Source organism: Parus major, chromosome 10 (genome assembly GCF_001522545.3).
Source record: "Parus major isolate Abel chromosome 10, Parus_major1.1, whole genome shotgun sequence".
In the NCBI taxonomy this organism is placed as follows: Eukaryota; Metazoa; Chordata; class Aves; order Passeriformes; family Paridae; genus Parus; species Parus major.
In genome coordinates, this window is record NC_031779.1 from 11,705,294 (window position 1) to 11,732,771 (window position 27,478).

A 27,478-nucleotide genomic window follows, 5' to 3' on the forward strand; every position below is an offset into this window, starting at 1 on the left:
TGCTCACACCCAGCCCCACCACTGTGCCCAGGCTGCCACAGCCTGTTCCACACTCACCTCGCCAAGGTCAGGCCGATGCCATTGTCAGCAAACCTGCCAAGAGAAGAGAGATGTGTCAGAAGAGATTTGGGGTTGCTTTGGTTTATCACGTCAAACTGTAACAAGCAAACTAGGGGAGGAAAGCAGGGATTAATTACTGTACAGTGCTCAGGGGAAACTCGGGTTTTTCCAGACTTGTTCCCTGCCCAGTTTTAGAAGGTCTCTTTTGGCACATCTTGCAGAATATGCAGATCACATGAAGCAGCAGACACACACCTGATTGCTCCAGCTGGGGTTAAGATGGGGATTGCTAGCCATAGTTTACTTGCCTGATAAAGCTTTATCTCTTTGTCTAATGATCACACACTTTTGTCTGGTAGATAAAAAAAACATGCTTTTCTCCCACTCTAACCAGCTTTTATTATTTAATGGTGTTTTGCCTTACACACTGTGCTTCCATGTCTTCATGCTTCACAAACTGCTTCCACAAAAGAGCTTTGCAAGGGATAAAAAAAACCAGTTTGGCTTTTCTTTCTTCAACAGGAATACAGAAGTCAGAGCTTCCTTATTAAAAATAAAAACAAAAAATCGAATATCTTTCTATTTTGCTGAAATTTCAAGGTAAGATAAATCACAGATGTTGGTGCTTGACTCCTGCTTAGGGAAATGCTACAATTAATTGATAGCTTGAGTCAGTCTTGATGGTGTCTTCACACCGGCATCACTTCCCACGTCTGTCACTGGTGCTGGCAGTGTTTTGGGGGCAGATCCCCTCATGTGCTGCTGTCTGTAGGTGGCAGCCCTTCCCACCCGATCGACCCCCTGCTTCCCTGCAGGCCACATTAACGCTGGCCCTGTTAATGGCATACATAAGTCTTTCTGTAGCAACAGAAATGGAAATGGCTCTGGCTATAAAGACAATTACAGTTTGATGGCTGCTTCCTCCAATTCACACACGCTCAGAGATTTGCTGCTGGAAACTCATAAAGCAGTTGGTGTTTTATCACCCTCCATACACTGCGTTTGCTCTGTCAGCAATGCAAATGTCCCAGTGACCCGAGGGGGATCTGTGAGGACAACACTTGCTGGCCGTGGAGCGGGGTGGATTCTTGTGGGTCATAACAAACACAAACTCTATTGCTCAATATGACATTTCTGAGTGTTGTGATACAGCTCCACTCTCAGCACGTCACCATTGCCAGCTTATCCCACTGGTTGCTTTGAGAGGTTTGGGTCACTCAAAGGCAAGGCAGATCTAGCTGGGAATTGGACCAGGTATCAGTGTGGCAGACATTCCCACAGGGCTATCACAATATGCCCGTAAAGGGGCTCCTTCCCTTTTCTCCACTTCGTTAGAATTGATACTGGGAGCCTGGCTCAGAAACAGAAACTGCAGCAGATCATCTGTTTTCAAGTGCAAAACAAATATCTGCTCTGGCCAGTGCAGGAAATGGCCTTCAAAGAGTACAACCTGCACTTGCCCAGACTCTCTCCCTTGCTGCTGTGATGCATAGTTTTATGTCTGCTTCATCAGTACCTGCTTATTCAGCATTACACTGAACCACATAAAACTGATCTGTAACCAGGCTGAGCCAGGAAAGGAGGTTCATTTCACTGTTTTCTTTTCAAAGCACCTCATTTTTCATGTAAAAAAAAAAAAAAAGGTTTTTTTAGTTTTAGTTTTTTGCTTCTGTGTGTCCCTGTGTGTGTGTATTGTGACCATTTATGAATGCTGGTCAGCATCACATAGAGGAACAACCTGAGGGATCCTCGGCTCAGACAAAGCAGGTTTGTGTAAAATAATGCCTGTGGTGGCTTAGCATTTCATCTTCATTTCAATCTTGGCCATATGAAAGGTGCAAAGCGATATAAATAGTCTGAACCACAGCTATGCTCGCCATAAACACCAGGCTGAACTCTGAGAGTTGAAATAAGGCAAAACTCACTGGCAGTTGTCCAGCCACACATCTCCACCTCGCAGCCAGGCCCCGTGATCCTGATTCTTGTAGGCAATAAAGCGCTCAATTATTGCAGGTTCCCTGGGCTTCAAAGGATCAGCATCCTTGTGTGGGCTGTACCTGCAAGCAGAAGGAGAGAGGAAAGGCTGCTTGCATGGCCCTGCTAAACCTCTGGTTTATGGGAACTCAGGAACAGCTTTGGGACCACAGTCCATCCACGTAGCGTGTCTGCTCAAGCTGTGATGGCCAGACCCCGCTGCCAAGGGAAGGAAGGTCCAGGCAAGGCAGTTCTAAAGACCTGCTCCAAGTTTCCTTTCACCTTTCTGGTATTGTATTGCTGATATATTGCTGAAAGCATGGAAAGTTTATTATTGCTCCCAAAAGTTCCAGATATTTTTTTTAATCCCTGACTGCTATCCTTTAGCATGTTCCTGTTATTTAGATAAATATCCTTTTGTTTTCCCTTTTGAGCATTCTTATCTCCTAACTCTGGCTATACTGTGGCCATGAGTACCACTGCCAAATTTTTCTTGCTGTGGAAAGGAATTAAAGAATCTTGGAGAGGGGCTGAGAGTATGTCCTTCACTACTCCCACTACACAGGACACACGTACAAGATTTATTAACCCTGAAGTTCTCAGTATGATGAAATATTGGCCTGATTTGGTGAAAAAAAAGCAGACAGAAGCAGAAACTGCAGGAATGTGTGCCCTCAGCTGCTCCCTGACAGCTACTGCTTGGGCCCCAGGATCTGAGCAAGGTGATGCTGAGCTTGGCTGTCACTTACCCTGTCCTGTGGCACCACGCTCCTTTCTGCTGTTGGAGGAGCATCCTCCATCACCCTACACAGCTTAGAAAACCTGACAGATGAGTATCCAACTCAGTGCCAGCAACGGATGGTCCAGAGATTAAAATTCATTCCTCGCCATGGATAGCGAGGCCAAGCTGTCAAATTGCTAACAGATATTCAATAGCACTTTGCTTTGCTTAATAAGCCATCATATCAATCTAAAACTGAGCATCAGGCTGATAGGGTTCCAATAAATGAATATTGCTTTGGCAGCCTCATCACTGTGAATTTACTTTCAGAGACAGATTTAGTATCAGCTCTTGTGAATTCCCCAGGCATTGTTAAGTACAGATATTTAGAGATGAATTCCAATTTCATTCACATCCATGATAACTGCAGGAACACTACAGGGTCCAGAATCTGACTTGGACATTTAATGCTGTAACTGAATGCAGAATAATCTCTCCAACTCTGTCACTGTCCAGCTTAGCTCACAATTTGCTCCAGCCAGCCCAACTTTAGTCATTTATTCAGTTCAGCCTTGACACATGAAAAGTGGAAAATGGAGGAAATTATCTGAGATGCAGTTTATGCTGGTGGCTAATCCCTGAGCACAACCAAGACTGCAGTATGAATTGCTTGGCTTCCAAGGGCCATTCCTGCCCTTGTATGGCAAGGGAGAAATTGCCTTTTGTAACCACTAACTGCTCCTGTGGCAGCAGGCAGTTCCTCAAGGCACGTGTTCAGCTGCATGGAGAAGCAGCATCAGGCTCCCAAGAGCAGGCTGCCCTGCAGTTATTTTATATATATTATACTTATATATATTATCACATAAGTGCTCCCTGTTCAAGCAGATTCTGAAAGAATTAACAAAATCAATAACATTCCCAAGAAATACTTAAATTTCTTATTCCTAAAACTCTTGCAGTAAATTCTACCCAGAGGGACTGTTGACCAGGCAGTGAATTTTCTTCCTTATCTAAAAAATTCAAACATCAATGGAACACCCTAGAGCAGATGTAATATCCATGCCAGCTTAGCTCAGAGCTGAAGAATGAGGATGAAACCAGAAGGGTGTGGGTGTTGAGGGTCCCTTATAAAAGAGAATGAAGAGATGAAGTCAGAAATGGCAAAGTGTATCTAAGTGAAGACCTTTCCTCAAAAAGAGCCACCCCAAAGGCTTTGCAATGATTCTTGTGAATTTCCTTGGGGCAATTTCATAGCTTTCAGTCAGTGTTTTAGAGAAGTCTTTTCCAAATCAAACTATGCAAAACACTTTACCTCCCAGAAATCAGTGTCAGGATGGGTCTTTTGTCCTTGGCAGAGGCTGGGGTGGTTTTAACGCCATTATCGATGATCATTCCAGCCTAAAGTATAAAACAGAAATGCAGTTATCACAGTATTTATAAATTGTACAGCTCTTTTCATCTCCAGACTCTACCTACAATTGTTCTAAGCCCAAATCACCCACATGATGCTAAGAACCGCTTCTGTTAATAACAAGCGAAACAGAGGGCTGCCAGGACTACAAAGACTCGCATATAACCCCCAAAACTGCTGCAAATTTCCAAAGCTGCCCTTTTCTCATAACTACATGTATTCCCAAGCACCTAAACCTTCTGCTTCACTCTAAAGCCCACAGTAACACACAGCCCCACAACATGGCACGCTAAGGAGTAAATAAGCAGAGAAGGCGATTAGACACGCAGCCGTATTTATCCCTCTAGAAGCTGTTCAGTTAATTGCCAGCATTGGCAGCTGAGGTGTATAATTAGACAAGCTGCCAGCAGATGCTCCTGGAAGCAGTATTTCAGGAGCACAGAGGCAAGGCAGCAGCCTGAGCAGAGGGGAGAGGCGCTCTGGATGCCCAAGAGCCAAGCAGAGCAGGTGCTGGCTGGCTCCGAGCGCTCCCGTGCCAGCCCACGAGCTGTCTTATCTGCAGACACAAACAAGCGTGCAGGAGTGGAGTGGAGCAGAAAGCCCAGGCAGTAATAGCTTGCAGGCCTGGGGAGCCGAGCGAGGGGATGGTGTTTGTTCTGAGGGCAGTGTTCCCGTTGCGTGCAGACTCACCCGGTAGTTGGAATGCGCGCGGTTGTTGGAGAATTTCCCCATCGGCATGTGCTCGGAGTAGCCGGGGGAATACATGCCTGCCGAGGGGCCTGTCGGCACGTGGTGCAGGACAAACCAAAAGCCTGTTTCCTGGGAGAGACAAGGGACATCTGAGACTTTGCTGGTCTGCACTAGCCCCAGGAGAGCTCAGCAAAGCCATGACACGTACGCCAGGAGATTTCAGGACAAATCACAGCCGTTGTGTGCAACGCTCTGCAGCAAAGAGCTTAACACACATGAACATTGACATTCACCCTTCTGATCTTCAGGGTGCCTTAGGTCAAGTTTTGGTTTCAATATCAAAGCAGAAGTGAGACTTTCCAAACTTAAAAATCTAATAATCTTTATCTAGTTGCCTAAATATGTATCACGCAGTCCTAATATAGGTACTCAAGGTTTGGAAGCCTTGGGAAGACCACATGTCTCTGCTTGAGGCTTGATTTTCTTGTTTTTATGTCTCAGGACAATAAGGGCTCCTGATGTGACCAAAAATGCCTGTGGAATTAGTATTAGGGCTGACTGAAATTTCAGGACACCATTACTGTACTGCAATCAACAATATCATTGCCAAAAGCTTCTCTGTGACTCCACAGTCACATTTATTTAATTTATTCAGGCTGCACGCTGTGGAATTTTGTTAAATCCAGTTCTAGAAACAGCAAGTGACAAGAAGTGTGGAGCAAAAGGAAAACCATTATTTTTATTGGTGGCACCAGCCACATTAATGTGTGTCTCAATCAAGCAGCTTCAAAAATGTCTGTGTCACAAAAGCAGGTTTTATTCCAGTGAGAGCCTCCCTCAGCCTTGCATGGCTGTCCCTGGCCTGAGCTGTTACCAAATAAGAAACTTGTGCACTCACTTCAGATCCAGCAGCTGCACAGTTTATAAGGTTGTTGTGTGGGTTGGCTATCCAGAAGGTGGATACAGCACTGCAGGTCAGGAAAACAAAGAATAACACAAAAATGACACTTTGAGCGCACACCAGTCACCCATAAACTCCCCCAGTGCAGGCAAGGGCTGATACCTCCCCAGATAAGGAGTCCTGCCTAGGGGCAAGAGGAATGTGTTTTTTCTTTCTCTTCTCATACCTCATGTTCTCTGTGGTCTGACAGAGAACGTGGCCTTATCTTTTAAAACACCAAGTATTAAATGAGGAATTTCGACTGGGATTCCAAGCCTGCTATGAAGCTGTCAGATGTCAATCATGTTTTATGATAAGGTAAATCTGTTGTTGCACAAGTCACAGAACTTTGCCCCCACATAAGCCCTTGGGTTCATTAGAGACTTGTTTAACCAAGGAACCCAATGAATTGCCTATTAAGGGCTTTCCAAGTGTACCCCTGTACCTGCCTTTTCCTGCTGCTGCTGTGATTGATTAACTTTATTTGCTCCCACCCTCCTGCACATTTCTTTTGGGACAAAAGCATTCCGTTTGTCTAATGCACATAAAAGACACTTAATTGAAAGATTTCCATCAAAGAGGACAGATCAATCCATCCATCATTGTTCATCCTGTGACATACAGAATTCATTAAGCAACAGGCACAGGCAACATCCAGCACTTACAGCCAGCAGACTGGCCCCTAAATTTGTTGCGTGAGATTTGCCCTTTTGCAGGATAGGAACCTATGGAACCTTTATGTCTATTTTACTCTTGGTATGAGGGACTTCACAGGGCTTTAGGCCAACTGATTTTGCTGATGCATTTCCGTTTGTCTGACTTTATCGTGAAAACAGAAAAATTTTTCTATTTTGGGTATGGGACTGGCCTAGAAATAAACAAATTTGGATTATTTATACACCACCTCCTGCTGCGTAGGGAAGGGCAAGGACAGTGTATTTCCACAGTGACCTGCCTTTCATCCTAATCCCATTCTTCAGAGCCACATGAGCTGGGCAGGTTACGGTGTCATTTGGCACAATCCTATTGTTTTAATTCCTAGCAGCAGCTCCCTGCCTGCCTCTCCCAAACTGATGGAGCCACAGCTGGTGCTCATCCCCTGTCCCTGCCCTGGGATTAGTGTTGGTGTACTCGTACACTTCCAGGCTGGATAAGCCCAGTGCTAAACAAGCTGAGCTGTTTTTCTGATCAGACCTTGAATTCTTTTATAAAGGAAGACAGGGCAGATCAAAGTACCATAACACTTTTCCATTAGAAAGGGCTCATTTGTGTACCAGTCTTCAAAATGACACACAATATATGTCCCTATGCCTATTAAATGAATTATCAGTGGAAAATGAGCACAATGGCTAAATAACGCTCATTTTAAGAATGGGGACATTAGGTGTATTTTATAAACAAACACAGATGTGAAAAATTGCATTAATTCCTCTCTCTCCCTTGCCAAACTAAAAAGTTAAAAATATCTTTGTTTGAACAAAACCTCAGTTTTTTTCTGAGGACAAAATGGATGATACTGAAATCTTTTCAAAATCAGTTACTATTTCAGATGAGCACCAATGTCATATCATGGCCTGAACTCGGGAACTTTCTGCTGAGCCATCAAGTTCAGGACTCCACAAGGCAGGGCTGCACACTTTGAAAGAGAGATTTACAATATTTTAGGTGGGAGAATTACACCCTAGGTCTGTAGGCATCTGAATAGCACAAGGATAAAAACCCCAAGGAAACTGCTGTCCCAAACGTGGGAGAGCCCAGCCCAGACCCCTACAGATGTCTACTCAATCACACACACAGAATGCTGTCTGTTATGGCTAAGTCCTGCAAGGAGAAGGAAGAGAAGAGGAAGGCTCCCACTCACCTACAGTCCTGCCTGGGCTTAGGGATGTACCCTGGGTAAGCTCCCTCTGTGATCAGCTTGCACATCCTGCTGTCTCGGTCGGAGGGCAGCAGGGTGCTGGGTTTAACCAGCAGCCCAAGGCAGTGGTCAAACGTGTTGCGCTCTTCTGGTCCGTCCTCCGTGAAAAAACAATGGCCCAGAGCATCATAACCCACCACATCCTTCACCTGCATGAACAAAACAAAGGGCAGTGTTAACGTTTTATGCTTCAGCCACTGCACAATTAGAACAAACTTTAGTGTGATGGCACATAGGAACCTCAGTACCCTTTTGAACTCAGGATCTATAACCAAAACCAAAAGCAAGATCCCTCTCAGCCCTTAAGAGCTTATAGTCTAAGCAATAACTCTAACACTTAATTAGAATTTGTCATCACCTAGGAAATGCTCATTCCATTCTTTTGTTTGCCTGTGAAATTGGAGACTGTCTTAGCATGAGGCTGGAAAAATCACAGGGTGGGGGATGAGGAGAGGAATTAGATGTTCAAGTCACATCTGGGCTCATTCATCTTCATGTGGAGTTACACGAGCAGCTACATAAAATGCAACCCAAAAATGCAGCTGAGATGAAAAAATATTTTTCCAGGCTATCAGAGAGGTAGGAGGTTGTTTTCCAGACAGGCTGGCTTGTTTTAGGTTTGACCTGGTATTTTTTTTTCAAGCTGTTGACAGAAGATTTGCTTGACCCTGAGACAAATCAGCTGGTGTTAATCAATGCTGTTCTGGTTTTGGTTTGGATGTTGTTAACATCAGGACACTGTTGGTTGGACAGAACAACACCCCTCACTCACACTGCTGGAAGATCTGAGAACGGGAATGTGAGTTTGAAGCCTAAGGATAGGACAAGATGGGAAGCAACAGCCCTTGGACACACAGAAAGTCAGTTGTCAGTGGATATATCTGGCACATAGAAAATTAATTTCAGATCCCCATTGACAAGGGGAAGGTCTGGATTTCCTGGGCTCTTTCCTTGCTATTCCTATCAGCCACCACCCAACAATCACCTTGGACTCAGGAAACCTCCCTAGCGAAGGTTAACCTGCCACAAATGTGTTCCTCGAAATGCTTCTGATGGAACAGCAACAGTCAGGGGACAAAGGACAGTATTAACCTGGAGAGAAGACCTGTTCATCATGTTCATTGAGAGTGCTTGGGCATTCAAGTGCTTGAACTGCTTTTATAAACAGCCTTGAGACATCTTTGTCACCTTCATGCCTCATTCCTGGGGCAAGGAGCACCAATTTCAAATGAAATCCCAGGATTAGTGTTGAAATGATTACAAATATGTTTTCACATGAGAACAAACATGCTGATTGCCAAATCTATTACTGGCTTACAACCACGCAGACTTCTGTTATGTTGCATCCATGCTCCAGTGTAAATACTCAAATTTCTGAGCACAAGTCATCACAGTAAATTAAACACTGCTAAAATAACCTGCAAAATGATACATTCCATTGAGCTACCTCATTGAAATTCGCTGCTAACTTCCCTGGCCTAATAAAATGATAGATTTTGCAAGGTTTAGCCTTCTTTATTTAGGTGTAAAATATATGTACTAAACTGTACCCTCTCAGAAGAATGAACTATCCCAGACTTGTTATGATAAAGGCTTACAGGACAGAACATTTCAGGAGTGAGCAACATTCAGAAGAAGGTTTTCAACATGTAGAAGAAGTCTTTTAACCACAAAGATGTCTGAATTCCACAGAAACTGCCATTGAATCCTATTAGCTTTCTCTCACAGGACAGTAATACCAAAAAGACACATAAGCAATGGTGTTGGGACAATTAGATGATGGAAGCAGTTTCCCTAGAGAAATGTTTGCCACTTCAGCCATTTATCTTCCCAGCTGGCATCACTGCACCAGGACAGGGACATGGAAACTTGCAGTGACCAGACTCAGCTGGGACAAAGCAGGGGAGTGCTATCCCAGGGGATCACATCTCCCAGAACAGTGAGAGAAAACAGGAGCAGGCTGAGAGGGGACTGTGCACTGGCAGAGAGGCTCAGAGCCAGCAAACGCCTGTTGTTGTCCTAATTCATCCCTGAAAGCCCACAGAACAAGAGGGAGTTAGCAACCAGGAATCTGGTCCCTTAGGCATTTGTCATCCTCTCTTTGATTAATAATTTCCCCACAAGCCATCTCTCAGTCTCCTCTAACTTGTTTCCTGGGCCTGTTTCCATTCACAAGCCCACTACTGAAATGCTTGGATAGCAAACGAGATGCCTGTTCCAAAATCATCCTTCTAATGTATTCAATTTTTCTTTGATTAAAACCTTGCTAATAGTCCATAATCTTACATTAACCATGGGTAATTTAGAGCCAGATAATGCCCTTCCTGGCAAAACAATTGCTGTGAAACATAGCTGGCTTAGTAAATGCAGATACCACTGCAGCTGTTAGCACAACCTCTTATTCCATGAGGTGCAGGTCTCCCCTGGATCCTGCCAGACTATTTACTGACCCTCATTTAATTCCCTTCCCCAGTGGCAGCTTCTGCTTTAGCCTTCACACTGGGATCCAATGGAGAGGGTGGGAATCACAGCAAAGTTTCGTCCCTGGGATTGCAGTGGTGTAACTAGGTGGTTTTTTTGGACAATATATTGCAGAAACATTGGGTAACTATTGCATTTTAAAACAATAATTATGGTGAGAAACTCATTTTTAAAGATTTGTTTCCAGAAGGACCCGCTGTGCCCCTCAGCTAACATAAATTTACATGCAAGTGCAGAATAAGCCTTCAATGAGGTGAGCTAACGTTGAGACAGCTACTCCTAACAGACTGTGCAGACCCACAGATAAACACCTGTCATCAGAAAACACTGGATACTCTTTTCTCCTAGACTTTTCAGTACCTATGAGTATCCATGAAGTGACATGAGAAAAGTGGCAGCAAAGCAAGCAGGAGAGCCTGTATGTAAATTACCTGCCTGCTTTAATGACAGTAAAAAACAACTGATGTCCCTCTCCCATTTAATAAAACATTTGAACAGGTGCTCTACGACAGTCATGCAAGAAGCACCTCTGAAACCAACAACTTAATGTTAAGGACATCATTAAGTGCTGTCCTATGCTGAGGTTAAAATGTCCAGCTAGAATTTTTATGGTTATTTCCAAAGTGTGTTTTGTGCAAAAATTCATTATCATTAAGGCAAATTTTCCATCAGCAAAGCTCACTTTGGATCAACTTGATGTCTGAGGGAAAGAATGCTACCTGGAGAAAGACAGAGCTCTTCTGTGTTTGCATGAATGGTGCTCTTGCATGTAGAAACAGGTGGTGCTGCCCAAGTAAAAAGATGATAAGCAACTGGGAAATGTATATAATAACTGCTGTAGTCATCAGAGCCCACTGTGGGTGTCTTTGAATGTATGTGGGGGAGAAGGAAGAGGAAGGGGAGGAAATTAGAGTCAGAATGCAGATGAGGAGATTGTGGTGGGATCACCTGATGAGTCAAGGCAGGGAGCTGCTGACTGCAGATGTGTATCAGAGCCATGGAACAACACCTAAGTGATGCAACACTGGAGCACATTTTCTGTGATGTAACTGAACAAACTTGATCAGATTTCTTAGTTCACTGGGGCTTTCCTTTCAGCCATCAGAAATAATGATGAGGTTAAAAAAATAAGACAAAACAAGTACAGGTAGAGCTTCATATTCACACATTTTGATAAACTGAAATCAATAGGGATTATATTGACTAACTAATGTCCTAAATTTTAAGATTTCTCTTGGGTGCTTTGTCATGGAGGCAAAGTATGATCATTTAGGGCATTGTGGTTGTTCAATAACAGCAAGAGAATCAAGTTGCTTTCATCAGCTACATCACCCTGTCCAGATTTCACTCTGCCATCTTGGCTGGAAGAGCTTGAGCACATGGATTTCTACGCTACAGATCCCCCATGGCACAGTTGATGCCCAGAGAAAGCACAAGAGACAAAATTATTTCCAGATTCTCTGCATGAACCCATCCATCTGACTGATAAGAAAAATGCCAGGCTCTGGGTATTTGGTTTGGCAACAGGGAATGAAGATCTGACATTGGATCCAGAAGAGCTGCAGCTCATCAGCAGCTGTGCAGCCTCTGTGCATCCAGGGGATGTTTATGGTGCCACTGGTGACAGCCCATCACAGTGTGACAAATGAAACCTGTAATGCTGCCCTGCCACCCTGCACATTAATTGTGTATTAAGCCCCTCTACTGGCAGCTTCAGACTGGGCAAATGCCTCATGACCCTGAATGACTTATATAATTTATACAGTAAAATGTCTCTTTAATTCAGAAGGCATGGTCATTTGGTCAGTTTTCAAGATCATGTTATAAACTTAGAAGGACAGAGGCCAAACCCAAAACCTCAGATTCATAAATAGCAGATAAAAGCTGCTCTGCTTCTGAAACTGCAATTTAAGTGCCCTTTGTTCAGATTCTGTGCATTTTAATTATGCCTGGGACTCTCCCTTCCAACGCTGGCACTTCTAGAGGTATGAACTCCTAATGCACAGTGACCATCCAGCTTACAACTGCCAATGATATGTTTCCTCTTAAAATTCTGTTATACAGGACCTGCCTTTCAAGGGACTCTGTCAAGCAGGTTCCCAAACAGGCCAAACTCTGCCCTCTGGAAATACAGGGCTGTTCTGCTGAACCCCTCCTTACTTCTCTAAGAATAGAAAACTGCTATAATTTTGTGATCACTGTGACCAAGACAGCTTCTAACCATCCCATTACCCACAAGTCCTCCTCTGTTCACAAACAATAGGTCCAGCACCCTTACCCCAAAAACAAAGGCACCTCTAGATCTGGGAAGAATCTCAACATGTCCTTGACATCTCTGGTGTGCTATAACTTGTCTGGTAATCACCAGTCATTCTAGAGATTTATCCTAAAAGACTTCTTGTTATAGAGCGCAACTCAAGCAAATCACAGCTCTGTGAGTGCTTAATGTTATGACTGGCATTGCAAACCTAAACCTTTATTACAGGAAAGATGAGGCACACTTAAAGCTTCTGATTATCCTCTTTAAATAGAAAACTGTGTCTACAGAAAGATCCAACCACTCATTAGAGATGGGCTGGTCTCTAGACACTGCAGTACCCAGACAATGCTCTGCTCACTCCGAGTCACACACAGCCCCAGTGCCACACTGGCAGGTCGAGATACTCCTTATTTATCCAGGGTGGGAAGAGTCAGGCATTGGTTTTAACAACAAAACACATCATTCTGCAATAATTAAGCTCTATTCATGCTATGAGGAAGTTTTTTTTGCTGCTGCCATTATCTCTAAGGCAGACACTGGAACTTCTTACCAGTAAACCATTGGATCCATGGACGGTGACACAGCGGGAGAAGGTGTTGTGGATGGAGGTATCCTTCACATATGTTGGAGGGTTGTAGCCTCCTTTTTCATCCACATCTCCAGCCATATGGAAATGAATTGGGTAATGCCCCATTGTCTGCTGGCCCATGTATTTCAGTTCTAGACCTTCAATGTGGGTAGCCTTAAAATCAAGACCAATCTGGAGAAGAAAAGAACAACAGTCAAGAAGCACACAAGAGAAACACTCTCCCACTTTTGAGGGCAAGGAGAGGGAACACAGGCATAGGAAGGGTTGCACTGTATCTGCTGGAAAGATTTACTGTGTGGAGAGAAGTCTGTGGCTGCAGGGCGAGGGAGAGAGGGGCATGGTGGCTACAGAGACCAGAACTGCTCTTCAATTTCCCCACTGCTGCCATAGACACATTTAACTTAATTTTAGAAGGATAGCAATTTATATTTATCATTGTCTGTGGGTTTCAGCCAGCTGGGTTCAAATCGAACTTCCTGGGCTAAGCACCACCAGAAATCTAGGGAAAACTGGGATTGGGATGTGGAAACTTTATCTCAGGTGTGTTGATCACCAGCCTCACTGGCTGAGCAATGTCTGCAGGGGCATGAATGCACTTCAAAGCCAAAGGACAGGCAGCAGCTAGAGGGTGGATCTGCTGCACTGTGGGGAGAGGCTGTTTGCTCAATGCCTGATGAGGAATTTTTCCCTTCCTGCATCTTGGCTTCCTTGTTATGTGAAGGTGTGACTGGGAGGAGGAAAGGACAATGTCAAAGGGCATTACCTTGATGTGTCCCCCAAAGGTGTCAAAATCGAAGAAGGAGCACAACTTGTTGCTGTACTCATAGCACTGCTGCTCCATCTCTCCCATCACCACGACGTTGCGGCTCAGCAGCCCCACTTCTGCCCTCATGTCAACACCGTCGACGACCTCGCCAACGTGCAGGTATGTGGCTTTCCCTAAAGGAACCAGATCCAGTTTCAGGATTACTCTGCCAATGCTGCTGGCTTCCCGTGGGCTTCCTGTGGTGGGGCTGGCTTGCTAATGAAAGGAGTGACTGAGTCAGCACAAACTGTTGGCTGACACCTCAAAGGAGAGAAGGCTGGAGCACAGGTGACACCCAAGGTCTTGGTGAGACATTTGCAATGGAGGAAGTGGGATTTTTGGTCTTAGGTTGCTTCATTTATCCAGGGAGTTAAACCAACAGTCTGTTAGACAAAACACATTTCCTACCTTGAAAAAGAACTGCGTACTTTGGGTTACAACAGTCTGTGTATGAACGTGCAATCCAAAAATCCTTGATGATGCAGCTACTGAAAAGCCTAAATCACCAAGGTTAGCACACCATGTCCCACAGTAAGACATGGGGAGCTGCTCAGACCCACAACACTACTCTCAGGCAAGCATCAGATCCTGCTGACACCATGGCTGTTGATGCAAGCAAGGAGCAGAGTGGGCAGAAAGGCTCATAGGAATTGTGGCTTGGGACAATCACAGCAGCTCACCAAGTTTATGGGCTGTAAAACTTCCAACTCCCTGTCCTCCCAAACCTCTCCATTTTAGATCTATCCACACATCTCCAATTTGCCCCCAAGGCTTCCTCCTGCCCCGGTGTTAATGAGATCTTCCATGCCACACCTCCCTTTTCCAAGCCAACATGCTCATAACATCTTACACACACACCCCCCTCCATGGAAGGGTTAAAAGCACAGAAAACATTCCCTGGCCTGACCAGAAAGAGGGGAAGTCCAGGCAGTGGGGATGTCTAGAAAGCAAAGCATCTCTTTGCTGTAATTTCATTCAAACATATTCCTACTACCTCCTTCCTTCCGCAGGTTTTTGCAGAGAAAAGTCAGCTGGGAAAAGGTTTATCTTACTGACTCCATTCTGTATTATTCCAGTAAAAATAAGTAATAAACTCTTTAAGTAAACACTGAACTTTAAGGAATGCTACACTTGCATGTATTTAATTTCCATGGAATCGTTCAAATCCTTAATTAGAAACAAATGGCAAGCCTGAAGCCTGGATATGGCTGCAGAGCACTTTATGCTTAAGCAGAAGTGCCAAGTCAAGGGGAGGATTTTGAACACTGAAACAATATTATTTTTAACCAAAACATGATGCTTTGAGTGTATAAAAAAAATAAGCAAACACCATTCACTCCCTCTTCTCCTGACGCTGGAAGCAGTGTAGTTTGATGGCAATATGGGATTTGGGAAGGATCAGTGCTCCACCCTTCTCTGAGACTGCTGTGTTGTGGAACAGGGCTCACGCCACAACATGTACCTTCTGCCTTGGCACCTCTGCCTTCAAAATCATCTGATCTTGTGAAAAACACTCTCTGTAAACTAGAGGTGATGGCCAAAGAGCTGTACACTCATCTCAGAAATGAGAGGCTGCAAGGGACCCTGGATTTGCACCTCACCCACTTCTGCCCTTGTCTTCCCAGAGAGTCCTGGCATTACCCAGGCCATGTTGCTGCCCTGCAGCCAGTGAGCCTCATCAGCTGTGTGGCCAAAACCAGACTGAAACCATCCAAAAACCAGCAGCTTTGCTTCCTTTATTCACATACACAAAAAGAGCCACTACAGTGAGTACCCTCCACATGAGGATACTCCATGCTGGAGCTTCGAGTGAGTCTGTAAAGGAGCACAGTTTCTCCTCATGGAACCATTTTTAAGCTGTTATTTTTCAGTTTTCCCCAGAGCTGACCTCTCCTTGATTTACTGAAATGCAGGAAGAATTTTAGATAATCATAAGAACATACTATTTGAAGGCACATCTCCAGGATTTGTGGCAGTGAAATTAGATAGGCAGTTTTGTTATTCCTGTGCTGAGCTCTAGAATAATAAATGTCATGCTTGCATGTATTTAATTTAATTTAACACCAGTCCAGACATGCAAAACAGGGTAAGCACTGACAGGAATGTTAAATACGGACTAACCAGTTTCTAAATATAACTTCTTGGGTGCATGTTTTTCACTCCATGCTTTTGCTGATTTGACATGTTTGGAGATAAAAGGAGAGACGGAAAGCAATCCCCTTCCAAAGTAAAAGCGGATTTTGAATAATAGCTCCTTTAATAGAGTTTTGAAAAACAAACCACTTCTCAAGGCAGACAGAAATTTAAGCTCCTTTCAGCAAAGGGGCTGAAAGAAGCTTGTGGGAGACTGAGCCTGGCATGGGAGCCCTTGTGTGCTGTAAATGACTGCTGGGAACCAGCACTACAACCTCAGGCACTTCCATGGGACATGGGGAAGTGAGGGGCATTTACAGACACGTGCCACTGCCAAGGAGCTGCCTGGGGTGTATTTGGTGGTGGGCAGGAAAAAAAAATCTACAAAAGAGTCTGCTCTGTGGTGAGTTCAGGGAGTTCACACGAGGATGGCAGCATCTCACTCTGCAGAGCTACAGGTTTGAAATTTGGCTGCTGCTCACAGCTGGCACATGGAGCCTTCCCAGAGAGCAGCCAGGATAGCTGAGACCCTGGGCACTGACCATGGGCAAGCCCCAGCCAGGGCTTTGCAAACAGGCACTGAAGTGGTTTGATACTAAAAAGGCAACCCTGTGCTTTGAAAGTGGGAGGAACGTGTTGCTCCTTCAGCAGCAAAGCCAGTGCTGCGATTTCCCAACCACTAACAAGCCCTGAGGCCACTGATTCACCTTCTCCTCCTCTGGGTTAGGGTTTGCTGCATCCCTCATGGACAGAGACCGCCCTGCCAGGCTTGTGCCATATTCTAATCTAAACCAAACATGGCCTTGCAGTGACACAGATCCCGCTGCCCACAGCAGCCCCGTGTGATGGACCAGGAGAAGCTCCCTGCATGTGAGTGCTATGTGTCATAGCACTGCCTCCAGAGAGCACAACGGGAATTTACAGGGCAAACTTCCCTAATGTGTGTGCTTGCCTGGTGGAAGTCTTGATTCAGCAAAATATGAGCACATTTCCACGCTCGTTACTCAAGACAGTGACTACTGAAGTCAGCTGTTGGTAAAGACAAGGTAACTGTTAAAAGGAAATATACATTAAAATAAATGTAGATGATCCACTCATCAAGATCGTGCTTATGTCAACAAAGCAATTCAAAGCAGAGCTCCTCCAAATGCTACAGAGGAAAACCTGCCACATGTGAACATAAAACCTGGGTCTTGGGCCTAAGCAAGGCCCTGGAAAGGGTGGGATTTTAAAACTATTTCTTTTAAAACTATTTCAACTGCTGCAAATGTGGAAGAGTGCTCAGATCTGGTGAGCTAGATCTCTCAGAAAACCCTCCCAGGTACACTCATACATTCCTAAATCCCTTGGCTCCAAATGGCCCAAACTGCTAAATCTCCCTTTGAGAAGTGAAACCAGCACTAGAAGGTCTGGATTTGGTGAAGATAAAGTAAAGCTATAAAGTAAAGTTATCCTGGAGTGGAGTATTTCTTTCTCTAAAGAGTCTTTTCTCCTTTGGGCTCTCTAGGGTGAGACCCAGTGTCTCATTAAGATGTCTCATTTGATGTTTCCTAATCAAGATTTTAAGGGAAATGCTAAACACAATTTGTCTGTTCAATCCATGTGATCCATTGACGGTGAATCCTTCATGGCATCTTTAAAGTCAGTTCTACTCATTGCAGATGCCAGCCCAGATCTGACAGATTTATCATTTTTGCCAAGCACTTGTCATCACTGGTGGTAATGCCCTTATTGCTTATATTTAATAATAAACAAATGTTCACACCGGCATCTTTCAAATCCTCATTATTCTGAATTATCTTGATGGGGTTTGCTGTTGCAACACTGAGCCACAGGCCTGTAACACAGCATGGTTTTGGTGAGCTGGCTGGATCCTTGAGCCTCACAGTATAACCTGATGTCCTAATCAACAAATATTCCTCCAATCCGTAACTTTTACATGGAAAAATGAGTTTTTAGCAAATAGAGGTACAACAATCAGGCACAAACTCCAGCCTTATGGACTTCTATGTAAACCTGATTGAGATTCTGTCAGCTCAGCTCCCAGGCAATGCCCAAAGGTAGAAGAAGCTCTGGAAGACTGTCAGAAAGGACAGTTTCACATGATTTCCTGCCCTGCCCTCAAGAACCAGGGTTGCCTTAAAAGAAGAGTTTTGGGCAAGTTCCAGCCAAAATGATGCCAACTTCTAAACAGAACACCCTAAATCTCTAAAAATATCTGAATTTTGATAGTGGACTAAATTCTCCCATCCTTACAGCACCAGATGAATGCTGACAGGCTGTGTCTACTACTTTTTTATCCTTTTAATTCAAAGTTCTCTGCATGAACAAGATCACAGTAAACTCCTTATCTCTTTAATATTTGCAACCCAATAAGCAGGATTTTAAGAGATGTGTGCTTGAATTCATAGCTTCACCAGTATGTGGGATAATTGGAGTAATTATGCCAGGCACAAATCTTTTTTTTCATCCTTTATCAAGAGCATATAGGAGCACAAAAGAGCATTTCATCATTTCTGTTCCATGGTGAAACTTATCAGCATTAGTAGAAACTTCATACAGAGCAACCCAGATGAAGATAAGACTTGTTTCCCAGGGAAACTAGACAAAATACTTGATCTTTCCTACTATCCAGTTCTATCATAACAACACAACCCTTCCTTCCTTCCTCCCTCTCTCCTCCCTCCCTTTGCCCTGCCCTCCCCAAAACCTTGTGAAGCTGGAAGATCAAACAGTTTTTATCTGTTCCCACAGTGTAAATAATCTAGGCACAAAAATGACAAGCAAAAAAAAAAAAACAAACCAACAAACTAGAGTTAAACAAAGAAAGCAAGTGGAGGAAAAAGTTCCATTTAAGTGAGTGACCATTTGACTGGGAGCAGGACCTGCAGGTCTGGGTCCTCATGCAAACCACACTTACCCATAGGAGCCACAGTTTTCACATTAGGGCAGTTACTCCAGTAAAAGAGTGCAGAAGATCAGAGCCTGTGTGCCCTCCCTCACTTTCTACACTGAGGTTTGCAGATGTCCACAGTTAAATAACTAAATCCTCCTAGAACCTGATGGCAATTGAGTATTAACTCCCTTAAGTTCTTTTGAAAAGCTCTAATCGATCCATTTCTAGCCAGTAAAGAAAGTATGAGTTTCAGCAGGAAGTATCAAATATAAATAGGACATGAGCTAACTAATGAGTTTGACTTATTTGGCACAATATGCTAAACCATGTCTATTAAAATACTATTAAACGATGAGAGCATAAATTATATTAAACCTTGCCAAGTGGCTGCCACACCAAACTGGCTGCCCACAAAGCAGAGGTTTTCTGCTTTTTTTTATAACAAAGAGACTCTTAAGTAGTTCAGATCTGACATTTAGCTTTCATTTTAAAAATAAATAGAAAGGAAAAAAAATAAAGATTAAAAGGGAAATAAATCATCATGGGTAGGAATGGTTTTATCATTTGTCTTTCACAGGGCACTGGAGTTCTCAGCTGCTGAACTAAACCTCTTAGGAAAATTAAGCCTTTTCACTTATTACAAATGACACCCCTCTGAGACCCTGTATATAAATGTATGTGTGGAAGACTTTTCTCAGGAGGAGGAAAGCAATCTTGCCTACCTCCATAGCAAAAGGCAGGCAGACATTAATGATGAATGTTCTTCTCCACCCAAAGAGAAGCCTGGCCCAGGCACACGAGGCCAGGCTGTGCCAGGGCTGCTCACCTGTGCTAGGACCAGGGGCCACCAGTGATCCTTGTTCTGGCTAATTACATGTCATGGCCCAGGGCAGAGGATGGAGTTACACCATGGCCAGGCACAGAGCAGCTCAGGGACCTCCTGGCTCCTTGAGGCAGGGGACATCTCAGCCTTGACACGTTTTATTTCATCTAGACTGAACTTAGATTCAGGCAGATTATTTTGTTTTCTAGTGCAAATGTGTTTTTGTTACAAAAAAGTTGGAAGTGATTTTTATAACTGGACTAAATTTTGCCTTGATTTATATAATCAGTGAAATCCCATTGACGTCAGTGGAGTTGCCTGGATATAAGAAAGGAGAGACTTTGGCCCTGGTGTTCATGTCATTTGTGGTAATAAAAGGAATGTCCTCATTCTCCTAAAGAGCAATCGGAGACCAAGAGCACAATTGCTTTAACAAGTGTTTCCACTGCTTCTTTACTTGAAATTCACATGAATCTTTTTTGTTGTTTTTAACCCATTATTTGTTTCCTTAAACTTACCTAGCTGTCACAGTTGCAGAAGATGAATGTGACTACATGAATTCCACAGATCCATTAGATTATGGGAAGGCCAAGACTCCTATGCCATCTCTATTTTTACTGGAGGTCTTCCAAGACCATCTTCATGATGTGACTTGTATCATACCAGTCTGAGTCCAACAGCTCAAAAGTTGCTCAAGAAAAATATTCAGTTTGGAAATGTGTCTTCTTTGAAAGCACTAGACACTTGAAATCATAAGACTATGATACACTCAGACTGTGAATAACATTTTTCTTGGCCTAGTGCACATCTCCAACAATGAATGGCCAAAGCTCTGTGGGGAAGCAGCTGCTAAAGGAAGTATATTGGTACCTTCCAGAAGAAGTTGCATCAGAGATAATGTTGAAGTGGTTCATTTCAGAGAACTGAGTGAATTCCCTGGTGCATTGGATGTTCCAAGTACCCTCATGGTTTCTCAGAAAGGTCTTACTGTAAATGCAGACAAGACCTCTGCCTAGAGCAACAGCCAGTGTGCAGGCAAAGATAAAGTCACAGGCATGATTTACCACCAGGGAGATGCTGCTTCTGAAAGACAGCCTCATCTACTACAGACTTTTATACTGTAAAGTAATGTTTGCTTTTGTAAATTACAGAAGCAAAATAATCCACATCTATTCAGATAAGGGGCAGTTCATGTGCTATTTCCATGCTCTGCTTATCAGTGTGCCAAAACAAGGTTCCAGAAGGGAAAGACAACTTCACAGACTCAAGTGAAGATTAAATTTCCCACTCTGGATTTCAGTTTTATGCTCGTGCTGGTAATTGTCTGTGCTTCATCATGGTTATGCCTCTTAATTGGATTCGGTGTCCAGAGGCCCTTCTACAGTCATTGGACTACAAAACCCATTAATCAAAATTAATTTATTTTGCTTTTGAGCTGGTCACCTACAAGAGAAAACTGCTGGGGCTCTACAAAGGCTCTCACTCCTCCTTCTGAGGCTGGCTCTGGCAGCACCCTGCCACTCCATCTCCCCAGTGCAGAGGCTCAGGACAGCTCACTGGAATGTTTGGTTAATACATCACCTCTAAGCAATACTCTCTGGAGACACAGTAAATGGGAACCAGTAGCTTCAGTAGTACAAAACAGTATTTCTAAAATGTAAGATTACAGTTCTTGTTAAATAAAACTTAGGAAAGCAGCCAGCTGGAAATTACTTCATAGCCTTACAGCCTCTCAGAGTCTGCTCCTGCCCCAGCTCACTCTTCACATCAGCTGTGCTCATCTGCTTTCTAGGAAGTGGTATTTCAAATACAGTTATTGAAAAATCTGAAATATATAACCTGTATCTGTTCCTCTTCAGTAAATTCACTCACTCAGTAGTGAGCTTGGGGACAAAAATGGAGTCAGCTATGAAAAGATGAGGCAGAAAGGAACCAAAATCAAGTTAGATGAAAGTTATGTATCCCAAAAGCATCTAACAACCAGCCATCAAATTCAGATGTCTTGGAACATTTTTCAATTCCTCTTGGAGTCACCTCAGTGCAAGTGGCAGAATTTGTGAACTGCAATGCCAGAGTGATAAGATGAAGCACCTCACCTGCTACCTTGACCTGGGTGGGCCTGCAGGTTCTGCAGGGCAGCACTTGGAACTCTTCTGCCTGGTACATGGAGTAGTCAGTGCTGGCCACCACCAGCCTGTCTCCAGGTTTCCAGGAGCTCACATCATCCACCAGGTTCAGGATGGTGCTGTTCACGTTGGTGTCAACAGTTACTGTGAGCTTTGGTTTCACTGAAAACCCAAAATGCAAGGGGGGAGAATTCAGTCAATCTTATCAGAAAGAACTTGCTTCTGTTTTCTTCCCCCCACATCCCTCCTTGGAGTGCCACCAAAAATTATCATTTTCTCATGCTAAGAAGAAAAAAAAGTTAACTCCTCCAAACATGTTTGTTACTGGCTTTGGCTTGGCAAGCAGGAAAACAGGAAAGTATTTTTCTTTAGCTGCAAGCAGGTGGATTTTCCACTAACCCCAGGATAAATTTAAATGTAGCTCTTAGTGGCTCATTCTCACCACACCCACTGAGCAGCAGCTCTTGTGGGGCTGGGTGCTGTTGTTTACAGCAGCCGAGTGGTCTTTAACCCAATGATGTTTTTTTCCAGCAAAACAACAGTCTGCCACCCTTCTTTCCCTGCCAGCAGCAGAAATCCTAATGATCTGTCGAATGACCAGGTTAAGGACAGTGGTGTTGGAATGATTAACTACAAAATGAAGTTTCAAACCCTGTTGTCTTCACACATTCTGATTGACTAATCCTACGTCATCCCAAAATGTTTTTGCAAAAGACAGGGAATTTACAGGAAAGAACTTGTCAAATATTTCCCACAGCCTTACTGGGTATTTTAAAAACCACCCTGCTGCTTCTGTTAGTGCTCAGGAATTTTTTCCTGAGATAAATCTTCAGCTATTCTATCTGAGTTCATGCCCATGGCCCAGCCAAAGCTTTAGCTTGGAAAAATTACAGAAAATGTTCTGACACCAAGAAGGAGCCAGTCATGGGAGGACAGGATTTCTGCTGTTCTCTGTTCTGGCTTTCAGTGATGGGGCACATACCGGATTTGCCACACAGGAACCTCACTCTGTAGCTGCGGCAGCCCTCGCCCGTCTGGTCCTTGCCGTGGCACAGGAATTGGTAATCGTGGCCGCTCTTGTAGAAAACCTCCGTGGTTAAATCCGCTCCATCGAGTGTCATTGCCTGCAGCAAGGATGGAGACACAGCCCAGGTGTTGCTGTGAGGTGAAGGGATTTCACCAAAACCTCTGAGCCATCAGAAGAGGCGTGTGCTCTGTTTTGTGCGATGGCACCACCGCTGCCTACCAAACCCCTGTGACTGCGCTGTCCAGCCAGCATTTCCAGCTGCTGCTCTCACACAGCCATGGTGTCTTTCTCCTGTGTCTATACTGAGACCATGGGCTGTTCTGGGAGAAGTTTGTGAGCTTCACAAACAGCTGCCTTGGTGCCCTAGATTTCCTCTTGCCCTTGGTTTGAGGGCAGATGGAAACACTGAACACGGATGCTTCCACCCAGATGAACTCATGGCTTCAAGGCTCTGCACTCATTCCATTGCTTGTGGCTAGGCTCTGTCTGAGCCCTGTAGAAGAAAGGGGGTAGGGGTTTTATTTCTCCATTGCATGGATCAGCCTCAAAAAAAAAACCCAAGGGTGCTGCAATACTGCTGCCTGTTCCAAAAGAAACAGGGAGAAGTGGCCTTTTCTCACAGGCAAGCACCAGCCTGTAGAGCTGCCTTGAGAAAAAAGGCTGTATCATGCCAAGAAGCAGTAAGATATGTAACCTCTCTGGTGCTCCTGCTGGGGCAGCATCTCAGGGTCATGTCAAATTTCACATTCTGTCTCTAGAGCTTGCATTTCTCTTGACCCTTTCACAAAAATGTGGTGCATTGCATCAGGCAATCCAAATTCCACATGCATTTTGGCAAGCACCAGGAGAAAAGCCGTCTTTCAATGAAGGGTCTGATCCTGATTCTCCAACTCATGCAGGCTTTCTTTATTAATGCATCCACCCTGTTCCTGTGTGTGGGATTAGCACTGCCAGCTGGAGGAATGTGCCTCTGGCTGTGCTGCTGTGCTTCTGTTATTATCATCATATCTTCAATTTTCTCCCATGTTCCAGAGCTGGGGCAGGCCAGCTGCTATAAATCAGCATAGCTTTATAAAAGCACTGAGCAGCACCAGATTACACTACCTGAGGATTTGCCCTAAGATCTGCAGGACAAACCGAGAAATGTCTCACTTTTAATATACGTGGGGAAATAAAAAAGAAAAAGTAACTTATTTCACAGAAGAGGAAAAAAATGGTTTGTTTCTAGAGCAGAATATCTTTCTTCATTCTGTTTAACATGTATTCTAGATTCTTACATTTATTGTAAGAAACATCTGACCCCTGTTTTGAACTAAGTTGTCACTTCTAATACACATATATGGAAGCAGAAATGAATGTGGATATGGTAAGACCTGGAAGAAAATTATAGGGCAGTTTTTTCCTTTCTGTTCAAGAGAGATTCTTTATAACATCTAGCCCTGGAAACTTTCACTCATACAGTCAGCATTCCCATTTACTTCAATAGCCACATTCTTGTGAATAAGAACAACTCCACTGGCTCAGAGCATGAAGGAACCTTAGGCTCAGCCTCGTACAGATGTGAAGGATTTTATTGTCTTTTTCTAGGCAATGCTTCTGCTATAGTATTTTTACCAAGTAGACATAAAAAGTATATGGTGAGCATATACAAAAAAATACCCTCATTTCTTGCTGGGTTTTGTTTGAGTTTTTTTTATCCTTAAAGAATAATTTTGCAGTGCCAGAAAAGGTATCTGAGTGTTCCTCAGCATGCTGGCTTAATGGCATAATTATAATGCTTAGCTCCAAACAGAATTCAAATCTCTTTCCACAGAGATAAAACAATTAATCCCAAAAAATGGCTGAAAGCTCACCAATATTTTTTGACAACCTGCTACAGCTGGTAGTTGCACTATCTTGTTACATTTTGCGATTGATTTTTTAGGTAGGGTCCATTCCAGGACCATTTAAAACCATTGAAATTTTCATGTGCTTGCTCTTTTTAATCTTCCAGCAGGGAACCACACATTTCATGATAGCATCTGTGCTGTCCATGTCCCCATCTGTACACCTTTTCATGCCAGCAGCCAGAATTTACTGAAAGGAACTCAATTCTATCAGATTTGTCTCAGAACAATGTGAGACTGTACACAAGTTCTTATTGGTTATGTATTAGAGTAGTAAAATAATTGGTGTACCTTACTTAGAAACAAAAATTACTGTCAAGCACAATTTTAGGGGTTCAGTGTCAGTCCAAAGAAGGCTTGCCCCTCTAAAGTGAGTGGTAAGCCTGCCTACCTGGATGTCAATGGGCTGCCTGCAGATTTTGTCAGGATGAGCAGCTTTGAAGTCAGACAGCTTCTCCATGTCCTTAGATCTTGCTTTGTCAGGCTTCTCAAACCACTCTGTCCATTCCACATCTGGAGACAAGTGCAAACAAGTACAGTCATTTGAAAGTCAAGCTTAATGAGTGCAGCAGAAATGCACAAAGCATAATATGATCTCAGATATCATTCACAAGTTTCTTCTCTGATGATCTGATTTGTGCCTCTTCCTGCCAGTCTGTCAGACACTTTTAATGATGCTGTGAAGTGCAACCAGCCAAGGGAGAGCAGAGTTATTAAAAGCTTCATAATTGGCGTGTGCACTGCAAGCATTAATAATAGATACAGATTTTGGATCTGTGTCTGCCTTAGCTGCCTTCTCTGATCTTCAGATCAAGTTGCACCAGTTATTGTGTGTTGTCTGAAACATGGACATGATGACTGTGCAGTGAAAAGAGGTAAGAGGTTGTGTGTGACCTCTGAGACTACAGGAGATGGAATTTCATCCCCAATGCAGAAAAGAATAAAGGATCCCAGTTATTCAGAGGGTCCTAGAGACAACTGGGGAAAGAATCTGTGAGCGTTCATTAATTGCGTTAGTGACGACATAAATAGCAGCTAGCAAGTCCAGTCTTCCCAAATGGAAAAGGTTGGCAGTAAAAAGGATGATTCATCCTGTTTGTCAGCTGTCTACCACCAAGTGAAATACCCCACACACCCCTTACCTTGAACCCACTCGCTAGTCGAAGAGACGTTAAAATATTCTCCATTCTCAGCTTGGAATAGTTTGGATACTTTGGCCACAGCTGACCCTTTGTGACCTGTTAAAAAAAGCCAAACATTGGTAAAATCATTTAAATCAATTGGCAAAGTCATTGAATGCAATTGATAAGAGTAAGGACTGAAAATGTAATGGTCTGCGTGTCTATTTGCATATTTTGACTACATTATTCAAAATTAGCCCTGCACAACTTCCTGAAAAATTTATTAATCTTGCAATAAGGCTTCAGATGCTTTCGTAACTGCATGGATAGTGAGGAAGAAACATCTTCAAAAATCAAGATAGGATAAAGCCCACAATTATTTGTCATATATTGCTATTTTTATTTAATTTTGTAGCAAGTTGTGTTGTTCATGTCATGAGAAGACAGACTCAACAGTGTTCAGTTTGAAAGAAAATGGTTTCACAGGAGGATTAGTGGGAAGAAGAAATATATAGAGAGCATTCAATTAAATGTGTCAAACCATCAGTTGCTCATAGCTTCAATGTAATGCAGAGGAAAGTAAAAATACCATTAACCAAATTAATCTCAGCTATAACTCCAGTAACTTCCAGTATTTTGTGCATTAAATACCTTGATATTCAATGTGGTCTTCAACAGAAGAGGCAGGATTTCCTTTAATGGTAATAAAACTCCATGGGTGCCTGGAAAATGAAAACGAGAAATGATCAAGTTATGTCAAGTATGAGATGCATATTTCTTATAACCCAATGTTCTTAAATTGTCCTCTTTCAGAGGCTCCACATTCAAAACAGTCTGATTAGTGTCACAGGCAGCTTAGTTAAAATTAAAATTATCTTAACACTCTATATTTCTTCAGTAAATGTATCAGAAGAGAAGGAATTTTGAAGACAAACCCCCACTTGAAACATGCCTGTAACAAGTGTGTTCGTTTTTTGAATGAGTGTTTAAAGAAACTTGTGTATGACAGACCCAAGAAACACTGGCAACTCCTTGGGGAGCCTGAAAATAAATACTGTGTGTGGGGGGGTACATGTGTATACACTGAAGAATATGAAAAGAAACCACTTCTGCTTAAATAAATTTAGCTCATGCTGAAACTTTGTATGTGACAATTGTCTTTGGAATGGCCCATGAAAATTTCTAATAGACAGACTGGCTGGCAAAGGACAATAAAACATGCTTAGATAGTCTCTGCATATCTAGTTTCCTTCTTTGAACATTGAACAAGGATAAAGGTTTATGGCTCTGAATTGTCTATTCAAATCTGATCCCATGTCAGAATTCAGTTCATCACCATCTGATGGTTATTGATTAAGTCGGTTCAATAGCTATCAGCCATAGCTAATAACCTGGAGAATGACCACATGGATGAGAAAGCAATGGAGACATGGACTAAAGTGCCTCCCAACCTTGGGGGTGAACTCAATTAGTAGGGGTCATGGGGGAGTTTTTATCTTTAAAGTAGAAGTAGTTCAGGCATATCTGCTCTTAATGACTAAGTGAATAATAAATACACTTTTAGGGTGGTAGGGAGGCTGTCCTGATTTTAGCAAAAACTCCCATGGATTAGGTCAT

The 27,478-nt window shown here is 43.3% G+C and overlaps 1 protein-coding gene across 3 annotated transcripts in view; it reads right to left on the minus strand.

Annotated features, from left to right (window-relative positions):
* Positions 1-27,478, minus strand: part of CEMIP (cell migration inducing hyaluronidase 1) — a 102,619-nt gene that overhangs the window by 13,849 nt on the left and 61,292 nt on the right. For all 3 annotated transcript variants that reach the window (XM_015639267.3, XM_015639265.3, XM_015639266.3), the window contains exons 7-19: positions 26,513-26,583; positions 25,883-25,978; positions 25,132-25,253; positions 22,810-22,951; positions 21,798-21,989; positions 13,808-13,983; positions 13,006-13,215; positions 7,658-7,863; positions 5,755-5,824; positions 4,857-4,985; positions 4,068-4,153; positions 1,986-2,117; positions 58-93 (exon numbers count right to left, since the gene is read on the minus strand). In XM_015639267.3, coding sequence (XP_015494753.1) covers positions 58-93; positions 1,986-2,117; positions 4,068-4,153; positions 4,857-4,985; positions 5,755-5,824; positions 7,658-7,863; positions 13,006-13,215; positions 13,808-13,983; positions 21,798-21,989; positions 22,810-22,951; positions 25,132-25,253; positions 25,883-25,978; positions 26,513-26,583 — 1,668 coding nt within the window. The remainder of the gene's footprint in view (positions 1-57; positions 94-1,985; positions 2,118-4,067; positions 4,154-4,856; positions 4,986-5,754; positions 5,825-7,657; positions 7,864-13,005; positions 13,216-13,807; positions 13,984-21,797; positions 21,990-22,809; positions 22,952-25,131; positions 25,254-25,882; positions 25,979-26,512; positions 26,584-27,478) is intronic.